This window comes from Camellia sinensis, chromosome 13 (assembly GCF_055761805.1).
Source record: "Camellia sinensis isolate YWXY chromosome 13, ASM5576180v1, whole genome shotgun sequence".
Classification (NCBI taxonomy): domain Eukaryota; kingdom Viridiplantae; phylum Streptophyta; class Magnoliopsida; order Ericales; family Theaceae; genus Camellia; species Camellia sinensis.
In genome coordinates, this window is record NC_138973.1 from 91,488,524 (window position 1) to 91,507,150 (window position 18,627).

At 36.8% G+C, this 18,627-nt stretch overlaps 1 protein-coding gene across 1 annotated transcript; it reads left to right on the forward strand.

Annotated features, from left to right (window-relative positions):
• Positions 1-2,576: 2,576 nt before the first annotated feature.
• LOC114263846 (Regulator of Vps4 activity in the MVB pathway protein) lies at positions 2,577-9,605 on the forward strand. The gene is made up of 7 exons (XM_028204422.2): positions 2,577-2,865; positions 3,024-3,156; positions 4,795-4,898; positions 5,679-5,850; positions 5,989-6,129; positions 6,269-6,503; positions 6,589-9,605. The coding sequence occupies exons 1-7, from the start codon at positions 2,834-2,836 to the stop codon at positions 9,378-9,380; spliced, it is 3,609 nt and encodes a 1,202-aa protein (XP_028060223.2). The 5' UTR covers positions 2,577-2,833; the 3' UTR covers positions 9,381-9,605.
• The last annotated feature ends 9,022 nt before the right edge of the window (positions 9,606-18,627 follow it).

Below are 18,627 nucleotides of genomic sequence, written 5' to 3' on the forward strand. Positions count from 1 at the left end.
AATAAATCTTCTCATATAATCCTGTTGATCAAGTCTGCGCTCTTCCAAACGTCGTCGCTTTACTCCCTGAAAATACAAACGTGAGCTAGTCGGCGGGTGTGTGCCGAATACCTCTCCGATGTTTAAGTCAGCAAAATAGACAAAGACAAAAAGCTTTGTGTATTTGAGAATCAAAGTTGTGTGTTACCTCTCCATAGGTGATGTTGTAAGCTTTTATAGGTTCCGCGTGACACAATCCTAGTAGGACTTTTACTTCTCTATGTAGAGTCCTCCTAGGATTCATACTCCTGAAAGATAATGCCTATCTTTCAATACCCCCTCACTGCATAAACCAAGTGAGATGGTTCTATCATGGTCAGACTTCAACATGACCGAGGTAAGCATGGCTATGCTAAGTCGCAGACTAGATCGAGATAACATTAGCTCGCCTCTTCTATTCACTACTCTTACCTTGGCTCTTCTTAATGCTAACCACGGTATGTCTAGACCGGAATAACTAATACTCCGGTCCAAACCGGGATAACTTTTGTGAGTGACGACCAAACTTACCATAAGCTCTTTTGGGACCGGAGTAACTTTAGGTCTCTCGCAGACCGAAGTAATTTTACACCTCTCTCGGGCTGGAGTAACTTCATGGCCTTTTTACTCAACCCTTCGCAATGTGGCCCATAACGGCCCATTACCCAGCTCGGCCCAATTTATAAGTATAAATTACCCTCTCATCAAGTATAAACGTGTATTATATATTAAGGGATAAATGTGAGTTTTCTCAAAATATTAAAATTACTAAATATAATATTTCAAAAAAATTATTTAGTATATTTATTTCAAACATAACACTCCAATGTAATATTTTAATGTAACACAATAGAAAACTACTGAGTATACTATTCTCAAATGTAATAACATAACATTCTAAAAAAATTTCTTAGTGTATTTTTTTCAAATGTAAGAACGTAACATTTAAAAAAAAATTTCTTAGTGTATTTTTCCTAAACGTAATACTCCAATTAATATAACACACAAAAACTTTTTAATATATTTTTTTCTAAACATAACACTCCAAAAACTTCGTACTCTAATATAACACACTAAAAAGTTTCTTAGTGTACTTATTTTTAAATGTAATAATATAACATTTCAAACAAAATTCTTAATGTATTTTTTTTCAAACATAACACGCTAATTAATGTAACACACAAAAACTCTTTAATATTCTTTTTCTAAATGTAGCACTCTAATGTATTACCAAAAAATCACACTAACAGAAATGTAAATTGCCCTGCTCAACAACTAACACTTCAACCATCAATTCCTCTCAAAAAGAATATTTCACACCTCACATTTTCATTCCCATCCAAAAAATGAATCACAAAATTAAAAATATGAATCACAAAAGGACATTCACTTAAACTTAAATAACACTAAATCAAATAAATATAAATTTTCAAAATAAAAAGGACTAATTAGTTCATAAGAAAACTCTTAGAACTAAATGAATTAACATTTTCTCATATGAGGTTTATGGATAATTTTTTTTTATTTTTTATTTTTATAAAACTTGTAAAATACTATAAATTTTTTATTTGAAAATAATGATATCTTACATTTTTATCCCACATAAATCTAAAAAGGCCAAAGAATAATGCTTGGGACCCCCTTTTGGGGGTCACCCCCTCACCCCCCCCCTTGCCACGTGGCGGGGGGTGATTGGAGGAGCAGGAAAAAAAAGAAAAAAAAAAAAGAAAATGTAACCAATGAGAGAGAGAGAAGGGGTCAAAGGGGGTGGGAGGAAAAGGGGGGATGAATCATTATTGAAAGACCAAAACACCTTTGTAACAGATAAATAGATACATAACCCCTAAGGTTTGGTTTAGTGTTGTAGGTTGAGATTTAAGAGTTTGCTTCTGTTAGCCTCGTTTGGAAATATGTTTTTTTAGTAATTTTTTGATTTTTTGATTAAAATATGATATAAAAAATAGTATGTTTGGAATGATTTTTTAATTTTTTACGAAAAGATGTACAAAAAATAGAGAGAAAACAGAATCTTTGACTTTTTGGTATAAGTTGTTGGTTTTTTGATTTTTTTAATAACTTTTTGACTTTTTAACTAAGAAAATCACTTGCGAAACGAGGCCTAAATTTGAAACCTTTTAGGTGCTATCAATCTCTGTGTTAGGCCCGTCCATATGAAACTCCACTTTGGCTTTAATTAAGGTCCTCGCTAGTGGACGGTGGGATTAGTTCTCTAAAAATTAGTTAAAGTGCATGCAAACTGATTTAAATATTCTAAATTATCCAAAAAAAAAAAAAAAAGAAAAAAAAAAAAAGAAGACAAATAGATACATGACACAAACATTTTATTGTGCTTTTTTCATCACAAAGTAATTTAGGCTATGGTTGGGAAGAAAGGTTTGTAGTTAAAAAAAAAAAAAAAAATTTATTATAAATTGTAACATTATTTTTTTATTATATATATATATATATATTATAAAAAATTAAAAAATCAATTAAAATAAGTAATTCTCACACGGGGCCAGGGTCAAATTGAAATGATAGTCTCGCATTTTCTCAGTGGTTTCATTTAATTCCCAAATAAGTATTTTTTTTTTTAAATTTTAATTTATTAAAGGCCGACTAAAAGTCTTCGGAAAAAAAAAATAAAGCCGGGTGGTCCGACCTTCCTCCCCAATCTTCAATCAAATATTTTCCATTCTTCTCCTTCCTTGGTCTCTAAGTTCTCTTTAAATTCAATCATTTAAACCTAAATTCACCGATTTTTATCAATTTTTTCTCTTTCTCTTCCTATCAAATCCTCGAAAAATCAGCGACAATGCTTCACCGGAGCTTCAAGCCCGCAAAATGGTAATCTCTATCTATTTCACACACTTATGTGTATTTATTTGTAGTTATTTATGTTGTTGATCGATTAAATTGAGTTCTTTTTTGGTTTTGTTGATGGAATTTGATTGATATGATCATATATATATATTGTGTATCTGAATTGGATGATGTTGATGCAGCAAGACGACGTTGAAGCTTGCGTCGTCGCGGTTGAAGCTGATGAAGAACAAGAAGGATGTGCAAGTGAAGCAGATGAAGAAGGAATTGGCTCAATTGCTTGAGGCTGGGCAGGACCAGACTGCGCGAATTCGGGTATGGTTTCGATCGAAACCATCTAACTTCAATTCCTGTGTGAACTTCTTATGTTGATTTTTTTGGAAAAGTTTGTTAATTTGATCATTATGGAATCAAATTTTATGTAATTTGGTTTGGTATGTCTGTTTGGTTTGATGGTGATTATGAAAGAGGTATGCCTAGATACTGTCTTTGCTATGATAATCATCAAGATTACTGGATTGGCTGAAGATTTAGGCTAAAACATTAATCAGTTTGTGATTTAAGCTACGGTCGATTTTTTCTTGTCCAACTCTAGAAGATTCACACTAACAGTCTGTTTAGATAGAGAAACAATGGAAGAAGATAAGTTGAGATAATAAAAAATATGCATTTTAGAAGGATCCTTATTGTTAGGAAGAGAATTCTCAACATGATTTCTGATAACTAGTTTTATATAGTTATTTCAAATCCATTATGATAAAGTTATTTAACTCAATTCTATTTATCAAAAAAAAGTTATTTAACTCAATCTTGAAATAAATAAGTGAACTAGCATTTCTAAATTTGAGTTATTGTCCTTGAATGATTAAGGTCAAATCCCTTGATTTGAAATCCACGTCTATCCAAATGGACCCTAAAGTTTTCAATTGAGTTGAACATTTATTGAAAGAGTGGGAAAATTACATTAGGACTTTGTGTTGTTGTGCTACAATAATGTCAATGGGGAAGAGAACTTCTTGGTAATAGCTGAGCGGGGAAAAATTAGTGAAAGGTCGAAGGAAAGATTAATAAATGAATTTTTTTTTAATGTGATTTTGTTTTTTTGGAACAGCAACAAAACTAATTTTATTAAAATAAAATGTGAGAACAAGAGGAGTACAAGAAGTCCTCGTACAAGGACAAGAAAACAAAGCTATAAAGCCGAAGTTACGGAAATAGCTAGGCAGTGGGCAGGGAAAAGTGGAATGCAGAGGAGAATTCAAACAAATTCTATTCATGTAAATCATGTGTTTCTACTTTGTTATTTTGGCAGTTACCACAAGGGTAAATCTCTGTGTGTGTGTGTGTGGTTGGGTTTGTGAGAATGCACGTATATTTGTGTTTAGATGATTACACAACATCGTTAAAAAAAAGAAGATGATTACACAGTATACACACCCCAACAAATACTTAGGCCCCATTTGATAATGTTTTTGTTTTTTGTTTATGTTCTTAAAAAAATTTAAAATTTCAAATGAAAACAGATTTTTCAACTATGTTTTAGAAACCTCCTTCGACAAACCCCTTCCAGCCACTCTTATTAAACCTCCTTTGACAAATCCCTTCTGGCCACTCCTCATCAAACATTTTCCCCCCCCTGAAAACATGTGTGCGCAAAATTTGTTATTTGTTTTTGTCTTTTTTTGTTTTTTGGAAAACCGGTACTTCTTGTAAGTCATACTGGCCACTTGTTTTGCTCTTGTGGGTCTAACAGCATTAATTGTTTACTTAATGAATTGGACTTTATTTGTGGGCATATATCTTTGGATGCCTGAATTTAGTAGCAAATCAGTATGAATGACTTTTTGTGCATTTGTCATTGCTTGAGATTTTTGTGGTGATATTACACATGGTGTCATGATCTGTGAAAATATATCCATATGTTAATTTTCTTTTTTCTTTTCTGCATCTCAGGTTGAACATGTAGTTAGGGAGGAGAAGACAATGGCGGCATTTGACCTCCTTGAGATATACTGTGAACTTATTGTTGCACGCTTGCCAATCATTGAGTCACAAAAGTATGTAACATCTATTATCGTGGGCGATCTCCAAATTTGTTTATTTACATATTTAAAGTATTGGGTGATGTTGTACTCGTTAATATATCCATTGTGAAGGCAATGTGTCTGACAAGGGATAAAGTTATAAGTCAAAAGTATATCGTTCATATATGTGGTGAAACTTAAAAAAATTATTCGTCAAAAGATTCTTTTCTACAGCTTTCTTCTTGGGTTTGAGATGAAACTTATTGCAGGCAACCAGACTAAAGTTGGGAGCAATTGGTTGGATTCTTAGGTTAAAAAATATTTCAGTCTCATTTAAAACTAGAAGAAAAGCCTTGTTACTTAATACAAGAAAAGGGGAAATATGGAATGGAGAAAAATAGAGGAGTTGTACTTCTCTTAACCTTATTTCAAACCACCACCCTTTGGGTGATGATTTTGGTGTATCAGATAGATAAGTTTTCTCCTTTTGTCACTCCTTTTTCTCTCTTCATTGGACTAACCAAATCATGAACAATGTGGGATTTTTAATTGCCTTTATCTTCCATTAGTGTCCGTGCTCTCTATTCGAGTGATAAAGATGTGAGGAGTAAATGCATTTAGGTTTCCACTTCATACTTCTTCTATCCCTTTTACATGGGTAGTGCTTTTGAAAGTTGTAATGAAATGGAAGTATTTGTATTTTTTACCTAGGAAGATATCTTCTCTTCTTATAAAATTTTTGCAGAATTTAACCTTTCTGTGTAGTGCACCACAGAAAATTTGCAATGCATTGACCATATAATCTCTTTCCAGGAACTGCCCCATTGACTTGAAGGAAGCAGTTACAAGTGTGATATTTGCATCTCCAAGATGTGCAGACATACCAGAACTTTCGGATGTTCGTAAGCAATTTACTGTGAAATATGGAAAAGAATTCATTACTTCAGCTGTCGAGCTGCGACCAGATTGTGGTGTAAGCCGCATGGTAAGGCTGTATAGCTTGCCTTTCCTATATCTCCTTGATTATTGAGATTGGGATTGTTAAAGATGCTGACCAGATAGTCTTTGTAAAAGTTTGGCCATTCAATGTTCTCAATCATGATTTTATGACATCCCGTTTCAGATAGTTGAGAAGTTATCTGCCAAGGGACCTGATGGGCCAACAAAAATCAAGATATTGAGTGCTATTGCAGAGGAACATAACGTCAAATGGGAGCCTAAACAATATGGAGAGACGGAATTAAAACCTCCTGATGACTTGCTGGTATGATTATACTCAGACTTCAAGCAAACTCGATCATTGCTTGCTTCCGATAAAATATATTAATTTTAAATTAAAAGCTCTAATAGCTATATAATTGGTGCATTTCACTAATATGTGTCTTATTTAATTAACTGAGCAGAACGGACCAAATACTTTTGAGAAGGCCAGTAAGATGCATGCAGCGCCTCCTATTGTTCAAACTCCACCTTCTAATGTCCAGGCTTCTCCAAGTAGCGATCAGAAGTACAATCCACCTGTAAACTTTGAGCACAATGTGAGGTCATCGACAAGTTCCCAGAATTTTGCTTCAACGGATATTGGTGGTGGTCAAGCAACAACATCTGCTACTTCTCATCCTGGAGTGAGGCCTTCAGGTTGGGGAATTAGTTATCATGGAGTGAGGTCTTTCTTATTGTCCATCTTTTATTCATTAAATGTATGAGCTGTTCTGTCTTACAGGAACTGGATCTAAGAGGGTGGAAGAGAGGCGCACATATTCTGGAGATGGGAATGATTTCTCGTCAGGCGGGCAGAATTGGAATATGGATTTTAAGGATGCAACTGCTGCAGCACAGGCAGCTGCTGAGTCTGCAGAACGAGCAAGTATGGCTGCTAGAGCTGCTGCAGAACTTTCAAGCCGTGGGAAGTTCACCAGCCAGTATTCTGCAAAATCACAAAATTCAAATGTCCACAATGTAAGAGATGATGGGCCTAGAAAAAGTGCTGCCTCAAAGTTGCCAACTGAACAGTTTGCTAAAGATTCAGGGTACAACAACTTTCAAGATAGGAATCCCCAGATATGGACTGAGCAAGTAGGTGGGAATAAGCATGATAACCCAGATGAAGCTCCTGAGAGATTTTACAGGGATGGTCATGGTAGTACTAAGAGATCTAGCCAGTCAACTTCTTTGAGGTCCAACACAGCTTCAATTGATGATTCTAAATTGATGAATGATTTCCAAAAGGTAGATAGATATTCACAAAAGAGCTCATTTGAAGAGGAGGCTGCAAAATCAGAGAAGAGTGCCGCCTTTTCTGGAATGAGTATGAAAAAACAGTCTAGTGGGTCTGAAGTAGAATTCGTGAGTGCCAGGCAAGGTGGCCTGCAATCCAATAACTTCGATTATGCTGGGGAAGAAAGGATCAGGAGGCAAGGCAGCAGTGGTTCCTCACATTCACATTCAAGCAATCACGGTGATGATTATGGTGTTGGTGAGAACCCTTTTGTCGGTATTGACCACGGAAACACTCTTGGAGATGTTTTGCCTTCTAGCCATCAGAAGTTTGGGAATGATGCTGGTGAGAACCCCTTTGTCAGTATGGACCAAGGAAATGTTCATAGAGACACTGTCCGGACAAGCTCTTATAATAATGATGATGCAGTAGTTTTTGATGGATCTGGTTCAGATGATGATGACTGTAGGTTTGATCCATGGCCTAAGTATGATGGGCATGAGTCAAACTTGTTTTCCACCTCACCAGTTAGAGAACCACCCGCCCATCTCCCAGTATACACAGACACTTGGAGCCCAAGGCAGAACACAAGTGAATCACTTGAAAAGACATCATCAGTGTCACATGTTTCTGCAGAATGGCACTCGCCTCCTAGGTTTGATGAAAACTTAACAAAATCTGCTCACACTTCACAACCAGATGACTTGGTACCTGTAGCTTTCGATGATTCCGAAGAACCTAGTTCAGAAAGTGAAGATGAGCTAAACAAGTCCAGGCTTGGTGGGAAAACGGATCCTAGTATTCTCTCTCATAAAGAGAGTATTTTCTTTAGAAACTCAGGTGATGCTCAGAGTGAGGGCGATTATGGATCTAACAGAAAGCAAGATCGACACTATTCTTCCAATGATAATGAGTTGGTTGAGGTAAGTGCTGAGAACAACCAAGGAACAGAATTTAGTGCAGAGTCTCGGAGAAAGTTTGGATTTGATGAGGTGCCCACCCGTCAGTCATCATCCAGACACACAACATTCCAAACAGCTTCAAATGACATGACTAGTGAACCATTTTACAATCCAGTGAAGGAAGAAAAACATCAGCTGTCTACACAATCTTCAAAGCGTTCATTGGTTGATGAAGTTAAGGCTACAGACAACCCCCGCACATCCGAGTCACCTGATACCATGAAAGATTATGAATTGTTTGAAAAATCTAGTTTGGAAAGTGGGAACGAGTTGTTGAATTTTGGACCGTTGACTGGTGGCCTTCGAAATAAGGGTTATAGACGTCCACCTTATAGTAAGAGTCCATCTGGTGATGCAGCATCATCGAAAAAAGTTGCTGAGGATAGCGTGACTACCACTGATCATTCCTCTGCTTCTTCCCCTGCAGTCAAGAGTTCTCTTAATTCCGAAGTGATCACAGAAGTAAAAAGCAAGTCTAGCTCGAGAACTCCAATTACACATTATGAGTCAGATACTGATGATTTTGAGGAAGAACTCCCACAACAAAATTCACGCAGTGAACGAGAGCCACAGAGTGCAAAACCAAGCAAAGAAGTATATACTAAATCGAAGTTTAGCCCTCCGGTTGCATTTTTTGACTCTGATGACGATGATTCTAAGGTGGATCTACCCAAGCAAACTTCAACCAGCACAGGTCGTGCAGGAAGTGGATTTTCTCGGAGGACAAAAGGTACCCCTAGTTCTAGAACAAGTTCTTATTCGAAGACTACAGCAGGTTCCGATGCATCACTAAATTCTGATGCTGATGCCCAAAAGATACCCTCAAGGAGGAGTTCCTATGGTTCTGAAACTCAGACTAAACCCTGGTCCCAGAAAGTAGACTCAGGTCACTTGAAAAGTTCTCCCGATCCAAGTGCAGCAAAACAATCGACTTTTAAGCCAATGCCAGAATCTAGAATCTCCACACGTGGGGAAAATCTGAAGTCATCAGCTACGGAACAACCGTCCAGTCCTCTGAGGACAGTAACATCAACTAGCACTGAAATTCCAAAGACATCCACTTCCGCAAAAAAATCAGTTTTTAAGCCACCAGAATCTCATATCTCCATGCGTGGGGAAAATCTGAAGTCGTCAGCAACAGAACAACCATCCAGTCCTCTTAGGACAGTAACATCAGCTAGCACTGAAAGTCCGAAGACATCGACATCGACATCGAGCAGAGATCATCCATCGAGAGAGAGCTCTCTCAAAAAAGGTAGTCACGTTCATCCAAAACTTCCTGATTATGACACAATAGCTGCCCAATTACAGTCTCTTCGAACAAATCGCCAATGAATATAGTGAGTGCATTCTTCTTAATTGGATTATACATATGAGAGTGGATTAAATATGATGAAAAATAGAGATTCATAGCACAACAATGTCTGTTCAGATTGTGGCAAGACATAGTTTTCTATTTTGGTTTTCTTTAGCTTCCACATTGATATTACATTTGTTTTAATATTACTGTAATATAATAAATAGTGTTTGGATACCAGAGATTAAAGTTGTGTTATTCTATAAGCTTGTGTTTGGTCCTTATTCTATTTTAAAAATTGCTCTAGAATAAATGTGGTGCATGGATACCAGAGTTTGAAGTTGTGTTATGCTATAAGCTTGTGTTTGGTCCTTATTCTATGTTATAAATTTCTCTATACACCATGTGTGCTCTTTTGACAATTCAAATACTGGTTAGTACCTACCAACTATGCCCTATTCATTTTTAGGGGCTGTTTGTTTTGTCAGACTACCTGTTTTTTTTTGGTTGGTAAATTAATCCAATTTCATGGAATGTAATAATCCAATTTCATAGGTGAGTGGAATGAAGTGTAACTATTGGTTATTGGTAAAGGTATCCACTCACATCTGTAAAGCATCTACTTTTTGAAAATGTGTAGGGCGTGCTGCTCTCTTCCCTTGTGTTGTCAATTTACGTACTATAGTATTTGTCTGAGTCTGATTTCAAGTATGTTTTGATTCATTCATTTGTGCAGTAAGTAATTATTACCAATCTTGTATTTTTCCCCCCACGGATTTACAGTTTTAAGGGGAGTCCATTAATACCTAATTAATTAGGGTAATGTTAGTTTGTTGAAGGATGTGAGACAGTCTAGTCCTAATAAAAAAAAAAAAAAAAATTGATATTTTAATAATTTTTTAATTTTTTACAAAAAAATATATAGAAAAATAAAAAAATTGATGCGATAACTTTAATGACTTTTTGATTAAAATGTTTAGTCTCCAAATGAGGCTACTACTAGCATGATTATTACAAAACTCATACGGGTTGCGCAATTGTTAATGGGGCAAATTATAAATTCCAACATCTTGATTTGACATTGTTTCGTTTTGTTTTTGTTTTTGATTTTATTTTTGTGAGTTTAATTAATAATTGTAACTAGCATATCACCCGTACTATGCACGAATTGTGTTTATTTATATATGTGAATTGCGATTTTTAAATGTTTTTTTTTTTTTTTTTAAATGTCTTCTTTTTTTCCCTTTTTATATTGTATTAAAATTTAATATTTTGATAATAATCATATGTGTTAGACTTTTCAAGAAATTAAATGTTTTTTTTATTATAATTATATTAAAGTTTAATATTTTGATAATAATCATGTGTTGTACGTTTCAAGAAATTTTTTTTATGCGTGTTCTTAATGCATTAAAGTGTTATTATAAGGAATAATAATAATATGTGTTAGGACTTTTCAAGGAATTCATATGTGTTGGATTTCAAAGAATTTTTTTTTATGCTTTTCTTAATGCATTAAAGTGTTATTATGAGGGTAAGATTTGGGGGTTGAGAGAAGTTAATAAATCACCCGTGCTATGCACGGATTGTGTTTACAATTATCTATATATGTGAATTGTAATTTTTAAATTATTATTTTTTAAAATGTCTTCTTTTTAAAGTTTAATATTTTGATAATAATCATATGTGTTGGACTTTTCAAGTAATTAAATGTCTTTTTTTTGTTATATTATATTAAAGTTTAATATTTTGATAATAATCATATGTATTGGGACTTTTCAAAGAATTCATATGTGTTGGATTTCAAAGAATTTGTTTTATACTTGTTCTTAATGCATCAAAGTGTTATTATGAGGGTAAGACTTGGGAGTTGGGAGAAGTTAATAAATGTTAAGATTTTTTTTTTTAAAAATCAAAAAATTAAGAAATTTAGATTGGGAGATTGGAGCTCCCACAAGACTTGGGATTAAAAACCCCATTTTCCTCAATATATAGTATAAATAGATTTACAATTAATTATAGGTGTTCGAAATATATTGAAATTATGTGTTTGAGAAATTGCAAAATTTTATAAATGTTGTACAATAATTGTGAAAATTTTAACACTCGCTAATTGAGAAATTCCTCATTTTTTTTTAAAATATAAATTTATGAAAAATAGATTTATAAAATGAAAGTGATAAAATTTTAAATTAAAAAACATAATTGCCTCCAAATTATTTATGTGTTTTTCACGTTTAGGGTATTTCAATTTAGTGGTGATACGTGAGACATAGTGAAAACCAAAAAAAAATATTTATGAGACTTAATTTAGTAAAACTAATCAATCAGACTAATTTAGTTGGTCACTCATGTATACGCTTAATTGATAGATCAAAAGGATCTATGTTGGTCGAATGGTGAAGCGCAACTGTGTCAGACAAGTGTTGTGTTCAAGCCTCGTTAGAATCATTTAACTAGATTTTTAGTTTAACGGTTGTATAGCACGAGTATGTACATGAAGTTGGAAGTTCAAATACTGTGGAGAGTTTGATATCATTTATGCTGATTTATTTATTTTTTTCCTAATATGGGGGTTGTATGTAGTTTATTTCTTTGGTTGGACTAGTGGTGGTGGTTGTCTGTGGTGAGAGTTAGGCTTTCTAACTATTGTTTGGACTTTAGTTGTTCAGTTTGATTTAGTATTTTTCGTATTTGTAATTAGAGTAAATTGGTAATAAATCCACACTAAGAATGTTGTAAAGTATTAGGTCTGGTGAATATTTTTTGTTGGTGAGAGATTCATTCTTTGTAAAATAGTTTGATGAGAATTCCTTTTATTTGTTTTGAAGAATATTTATTTTCAATTTTACCCCTTAATTTATCTGTTGACTTTTTTTATCTATCGACTTTTGTTGACTATTTGTTCAAAATTTTGCCTATCTATTGTATTTTTTTTCTTATCCGTTCAACTTTTTCCCTTTTTCTGTTCAAAAATCTATCCAATTTTATTATCTGTTCATTTTTTCCTATCTGTTGAAATACCAAGCCCCTATCTATTCAAATTTTTCTTTCCTCTCTCTCTCTCTCTCTCTCTCCTTATCTGTTGCAATATGTTTTGTCATCTTCATCATCTTCGTCATCATCGTTTTCAACATCATCAACAATAACATATCTGTTCATTTGTTTTTCTATCTGTTGAAATACGAAGCCCCTATCTGTTTCATATATATATATACACTAATCTAAGAGGAGAGAGAGGAGTCCATTCCCTGGAACCATAGAAGCATAGCAAATAGCTTTGAGAATGTAATCCCTAAACAAGCAACCAAAAAAAAAAAAAAAAGATTAAGAACTTGATCAAAAAGATATATGAGTGTGTACAGAATATATATATATATATATACGTAACTGTCATCACTGAGGTCTTGGGTGCCTTTGACGAATCCAGAGACGTCGAGGATGGCCATGGTGTTGACTTCGATTCCTCTGCTTTGTGAATAGATTTTAGCTCATATATTCAGATTTGAGAGAGAGACGGGAGAGAGAGAGAGAGAGAGAGAGAGAGAGAGAGACCCGCGTCGGAGGAAGAGAGGGGGAGGTTGCGGATGCTGATTGGCGACGGGGACGGCAGATCAGACTTGTACAGACTGGCTTAGTTAAGCCTGTAGTCTTCATCATCGGCTGAGTCAACGACTAGTACATCATCTATAACAGAGGAAGAAAAATGTATAGATCTGTAAGCAAACCAGCTATACAAATCAATTATATCTCAAAAACAATCAAAATATATAGATCTGAAACAAAATCAAACAAATCGCAACATAGTTAGCATAAAACTATGTCGGAAAGTGCTGGGTGTATAGATCTAAAAGTGAATCAATGGTGTCTACAAAAAAAGGGATGAAAAAAAAGAGCGAGACCAGAGAGAGAAGCATATACTGCTGGTCTCGTCTAATCGAGAGGTCGAATTGTTGTACAAATTGTATAATTAAATAATAAGAAAGACAAACATATTCATGTGAAATGATATTGATTTACAGGAAATGAAATCATGGAATTATTACATACAACTTAATGAACATAAATACATATAAGAAAAATAAGGACAAAAATGCAAACTGAAACCTGTGTGATACTACAGTCTCCTTAAAACAGATTAGTCGTCTCACCGTGGGTGCTAGAGGTACGTCGACTTCTGTCTCCCAAGATACGACTGTTTAGACCGGCTAACGCAGAAGCACCTTTTGTTAGCTTTGGTGAACGGACAATGACAACATTCTCTTACACTGGAAGAAAATTATAGGCAGAAGCAAACTGATTGTATGTATTCTAGAAACAAAAAATCTGTACCAAAACCAAGGGAGATGGGTCTCCTTTTATACACCATAGGGGAGAGAGGAAGAGTCTCCAGCCATAAAAGCTAACAACTAATGCTCATGAAGGCTAGCAACTAATGGCCATTACTCCTGCAACACTGCTGGAGTAATGGACCAAAACTGATGGGAAAAATATCTAAGATATATTTTATGTATATACAAGTGTGTATATCTACAGCAGACTTGGCCCAAAAAGTTTAGGTTGGTGGACCACTAATCTGACCCAACCCAAACCTAACCCATTCCAACAAGCTTTAAGCCTCAAGCCCAAGCCCGAGCCCAAGATCCAAGATCCACGATCTACAGATCATAGACCACGGACCCGACCTCGGCTCGGTCTGGGCGGGCTGGCGGCGCGCTAGTGGCAATTTTTCCATAAACAACTTGGACCATAGTCTTGGCCCAAGACCATCCTTGAAGCATCCATAGCTCCCTTCAGAAAATTTGGATACCCCAAAGGGCTTATATCCTTATCAAAATCTTGAGGTTTAAATACCCATCAAAACTTTCTTCTACAATCAATGTGGGATTGGTAGTTATATGCAATTCCCAATACCTCATTCATGAGGCAATCTTTATGAGACAATTTCTCATTCAATTCTCAATGGTTTTTGGTCATTCTTTTTGTGGTGTAAAGACCTTGTTACAAAGAATCTAAACCCATTTAATCCCATCTCAACCTATGGTTGGGACCTACTTCAATTTCACATTAAAGTTACCAAAAAATTATGTTTTCCAACAATCCCCCACATGAATAAAAATTGACCGAATAAAGAAAAACGGACAACGTTTACAACAAAGACTTGAAGAGAGAGCACACAGACTAACCCTGCATCAGAAAAGATAGCTGTTGGCCTTGAACATTTTGTAGTAAAAGCCTATCGGATTTACTGGCTGACCAGTGAACGTGATGTCTTGAACTGTTCTGTCGTTTGTGTAAACCGAGACAATAGACCTCAAACAAGAGTTAGTCCAACCATTGTTCTTGTTCTCACTGGTGTGTTCGGTATAGCCACGGAATACTAACTCAGTTCAGTGAGTGGCTTTAAAGAATTTGGCCTTATCAATTTTTAAAGAAGTGGCCCTACTTCGTACTCATATAGGTGACCTATATAAGGTATCTCATTGTACCACGGTTGACTATTCATATCACTTAGGTCATTAAAAGTATTAGCTTAACCTTCCACCCCCACAGGGTATCACTGTACAAAGGAATGGGCAAGAGGATTTACCTTTTCAGTGACTCACCCATTACATGAAATTAGGTTGTCCATTTGAACCTAGATCTTAGGATCTCCAGTCAACTAGATTGAGTTTTCCATTTCGGTAACACTGCTAAAGGCCTTAACTTTATTCCTCTTGATGACATTTCTACTAATTCTCGAGTTAAATCTTTTAGTTAGTGGATTCGCAATGTTGTCCTTAAACTTTACACAGTCTAGAGAGACAACTCCATTAGAGAGTAGTTGTCGTATGTGTAGACACCCCATTTTTGACCGACCTTAAGACTCAGACGTCACCGATTGAGCGCTTGGTGATGTTTCATATCGTGCTTGTTCAGGAGTTTCAGAGTTTTGGTCGCGAGCTTTGCCTCCGGACTTTCGGACTCTTTCATGCTTTGCCTCGGTTTGCGAACTAGGCTCTGTTTTCTTTATTTTCTCTTCCTGAAGTGAGGGAGAGGTCTCCTAGATCATCTCTCAGTGGCCGTAGGCTACGTTTTGTGGTCGTAGGCCATTTTGCCCGTTTGGAGTCCGGTTTCTAGTTTTTCGGAGCCGTTGGCCGTGTGCCTCGGTTCGGGACCGCTTAACCACCTCCGTTTGCCCCCGTTTTTGGCATACATCTTGTTTGCTCCCTTTCGAGGGACACTGTAGTTCGAGAGACTACCTTCGTGGTCGAACACCACTTCCGGTGCCTAACAGTCAGTTTTTCGGGGCCTCGGGCTGCGCGTTTCGGCCCCCAAACCTCCATTTTGCATCGGTTTAAGCTCATTTTTGGCAGGGACCTCTGTTTTATTATTGGAAAGGTCGTAGAAGGGTGGGAGGCCAGTAATTGTTCTGACAACCAATTTTATTCCTCCATCGCCCTCCGTCGCCCGTTTTCCTCACTTGAAAGCCAAAGTTGACCACTCTAAGGCCACTTTTTCTTGCCCCAAACCACATTTTTGTGTTGTACACACCTGGGAGGCCACCAATATCACATGGCCGGCCAGTAATTCTTTCTGACCCTTTTGAACCCCTCCTAAAAGTGGCCTTTTCTCTCTCCTAGTTCACTTTCTCCAATTTTTGACCACAGGGTTGTGTTGTGCACACATGGGAGGCCCTCTTTTTGGGGTGGCCGGCTACTAATCATGATTGACCCTTTTGACCCTTGGCCGGTCGGCCATGGAGAGAGCCGGCCGGCCACCTGCAACCTCAATAACCAGCCGGTCTTGCTCCTTGCTGCAGGTACATTTCAAATATGCATCTCTTTTCCCCCATAGATTTTGTATCCGGAGGGCCACTTTTTGGAGGAAAACTTGAATTCATTTCCCCCCCATTTTTCCCCCCTTTTCTCCCCCTCTTTTGCCTATAAAACCAGCCTCCCAGCTCTGGTTTAGGGGTTAGAAAATTTGCCTTTGAGCTCCCATATTGTATCTCTCTCCCTCTATACTTCCAAGCCTCAAACCTCTTAAGTCCTACACTCATTTCTACACCACCACCCAACACCACACCACCACTCCATTCCAGCAGCTTGGAGGGTTTTCTCAGAGCTTTGGAGGCACCTTTTCTCAAGCCAAAAGGCTGCTAAAGTTTGGTCTTCAAGGGTGAGCAATATTTCCTCTCTTTTGAGCTTATTTTTGTATCCTTTCTAAGCCATACATGCTTGCATATTTGGACTCCGACCCTAACTGAAAATAGCATTTTTTTGAGCTCTTTTTCATGTTTGTTTAAGGGCCTCTCACTGTTTGAGGCTTCCTTTTTGCACTTGCTTCTTTACCTCTCTTGTATGCCTATTTCTTGTGTAGTATTTTTGGCCTACGTGTAAACTGTTTTGAGTTCTGTCATAAACTGTAAAGTGGCTTATTTTGAGCCATTATTCAACATTGTTGAAGGGCTCATCACTGTTTGAGTCTTCCATTCGCTACTTGCCTTTATATCCCTTTTTTGGCCTTATTTTTGCATGTTTTGTTAGCCCTTTGTGCTTGTATTTTTGGGTTCTAGTCCGAACTGTAAATAGACTTTTTTTGACCCCCTCTTCATGTTTGATCAAGGGTCTTTTGCTTTTTGAGGTCCCCTTCTTGCTCTTTGTGTTTAAACCTCTTTTTAGGCCTTATTTTGCATAGTATTTTAGGCTTGCATGTGCACTGTTTTGGGTTTGATCATAAACTGTAAAATGCCATGTTTTGGGTCCCTCATCAACATTGTTGAAAGGCCCTCTCTTGTTTGAGGCCAGAAACCATGACTTGCTTCTTTATCTCACATTTAGGGCCATTTTTGCATATTTGTTTAGCCCTATTTGTGTTTACTGTTTGGCCTAGCTTGAAACTGTAAACATGCTTTTTTTGGGACTGTCTTGCTTCTGTATTCATACTTCATGTTCAAATAATGCATGTTTTGTATAGCTATAGGCCATTGCGTGTGCCTAGTTTTGCATTTCGGGTCTCATTCCGTGCATCGGGTGCCATATTGCCATGTTTCGGGGCTGTTTTATGTCATATATTAGCGCTGAAATTTGCATGTTTGCGTACCATGTTCCATGCCTTGCCATGCTTTGGTAGAGTGGCATTCGTGCCTTAGGTTCGGTCCTCGGTTTGCATGCACGTGTGCACGCATTTCGAGTATCTCTTTTTCATCTCATGGCCTCTTATGTGAGTGTGGATGAGGTCCACTTGTGTTAGTGTAAGTCCATTTAGGCATTGTGTATGCCATTTTATTTCATAGCATTGCGTATGCTAGGTTGTATGTTAGCACATTGTGTATGCCATGTTACCTCGTGCATCGTTTATGCCATTTCATAGCATTGTGTATGTTAGGTTGTATCTTAGTTGCATTTCATACATATCATGCATATTGCATTGTGCTTGGGATAGGAATTAGCCCAGGCACGGGAAACGAGGTACGTTTCGTACTCCGAGTGACGGAATGTGTCTCAATTCCCAGTCGCCGACACTCCGGATTATCCATGATAGAGTCTAGGTTTTGTTTTGTTTTCATGTGCATTCATTCTATATTGAGTTTCACAATTCGACTCCTCGGCCATCATGCATCGAGATGCGTGATTGGTGGCACGAGGATCGAGGCATGCATATATTTGTGAAAATACATCGCCATGCCCCTTTCTTGCTCTCTGTTGCAGCAAATCAAGAATCAGCAGCCTTTCAGAGCTTGGCACGCATTCCAAGAAGAAATTGCAAACAAAGGCTAATTGGGGCATCGCAGTGGATTTCTGTGCCAAGCAACTTGAGCATGCATCATCCATCATCCGGAGCGGAGTCGAGGCAGTCCCTAGCTTGCATGCTAGTTTACAGCTTTCTTAGTTTTATTTGTTAATTAATTAGGGTTTTGTAATTATTTGGACTGTTATATTCATTCGGGACTGTATATTATTTATTCGGACCCTCTATGCGAGGGCATAATTATAATAAGTGTGCGTGTGTGTGATATATGTCTTCCAACCCCACGTCTTTCTCCCTTTTATTTACCAGCTTATGATGGTTAGATTAGGGCATATTTCAATTAGCATACAGTATGATAGCATGTTTGCATCCATTCATCTGTTTTGCATGCACCGGGCTCGGCGCATCATACTAACTGCATTGTATTTTCAATTTCAAATTGAATACATGTTAGCTGTAGTATTTCATATGCCATGTTTAGAATAGCCGAGCCTGCTATAGTTGCATTTTTGCATGTGTTGCATTAGGCATCTCTGTATAGTTAGGATCATG

What these genes read in the sequence shown, in the direction of transcription:
- LOC114263846 (XM_028204422.2), top strand. Translation starts at nt 2,834, where the DNA reads ATGCTTCACCGGAGCTTCAAGCCCGCAAAATG. An exon ending in ACCAGACTGCGCGAATTCGG is followed by an intron (nt 3,157 to 4,794) that starts GTATGGTTTCGA and finishes TCTGCATCTCAG; the next exon opens with GTTGAACATGTAGTTAGGGA. An exon ending in ATTGTGGTGTAAGCCGCATG is followed by an intron (nt 5,851 to 5,988) that starts GTAAGGCTGTAT and finishes ATCCCGTTTCAG; the next exon opens with ATAGTTGAGAAGTTATCTGC.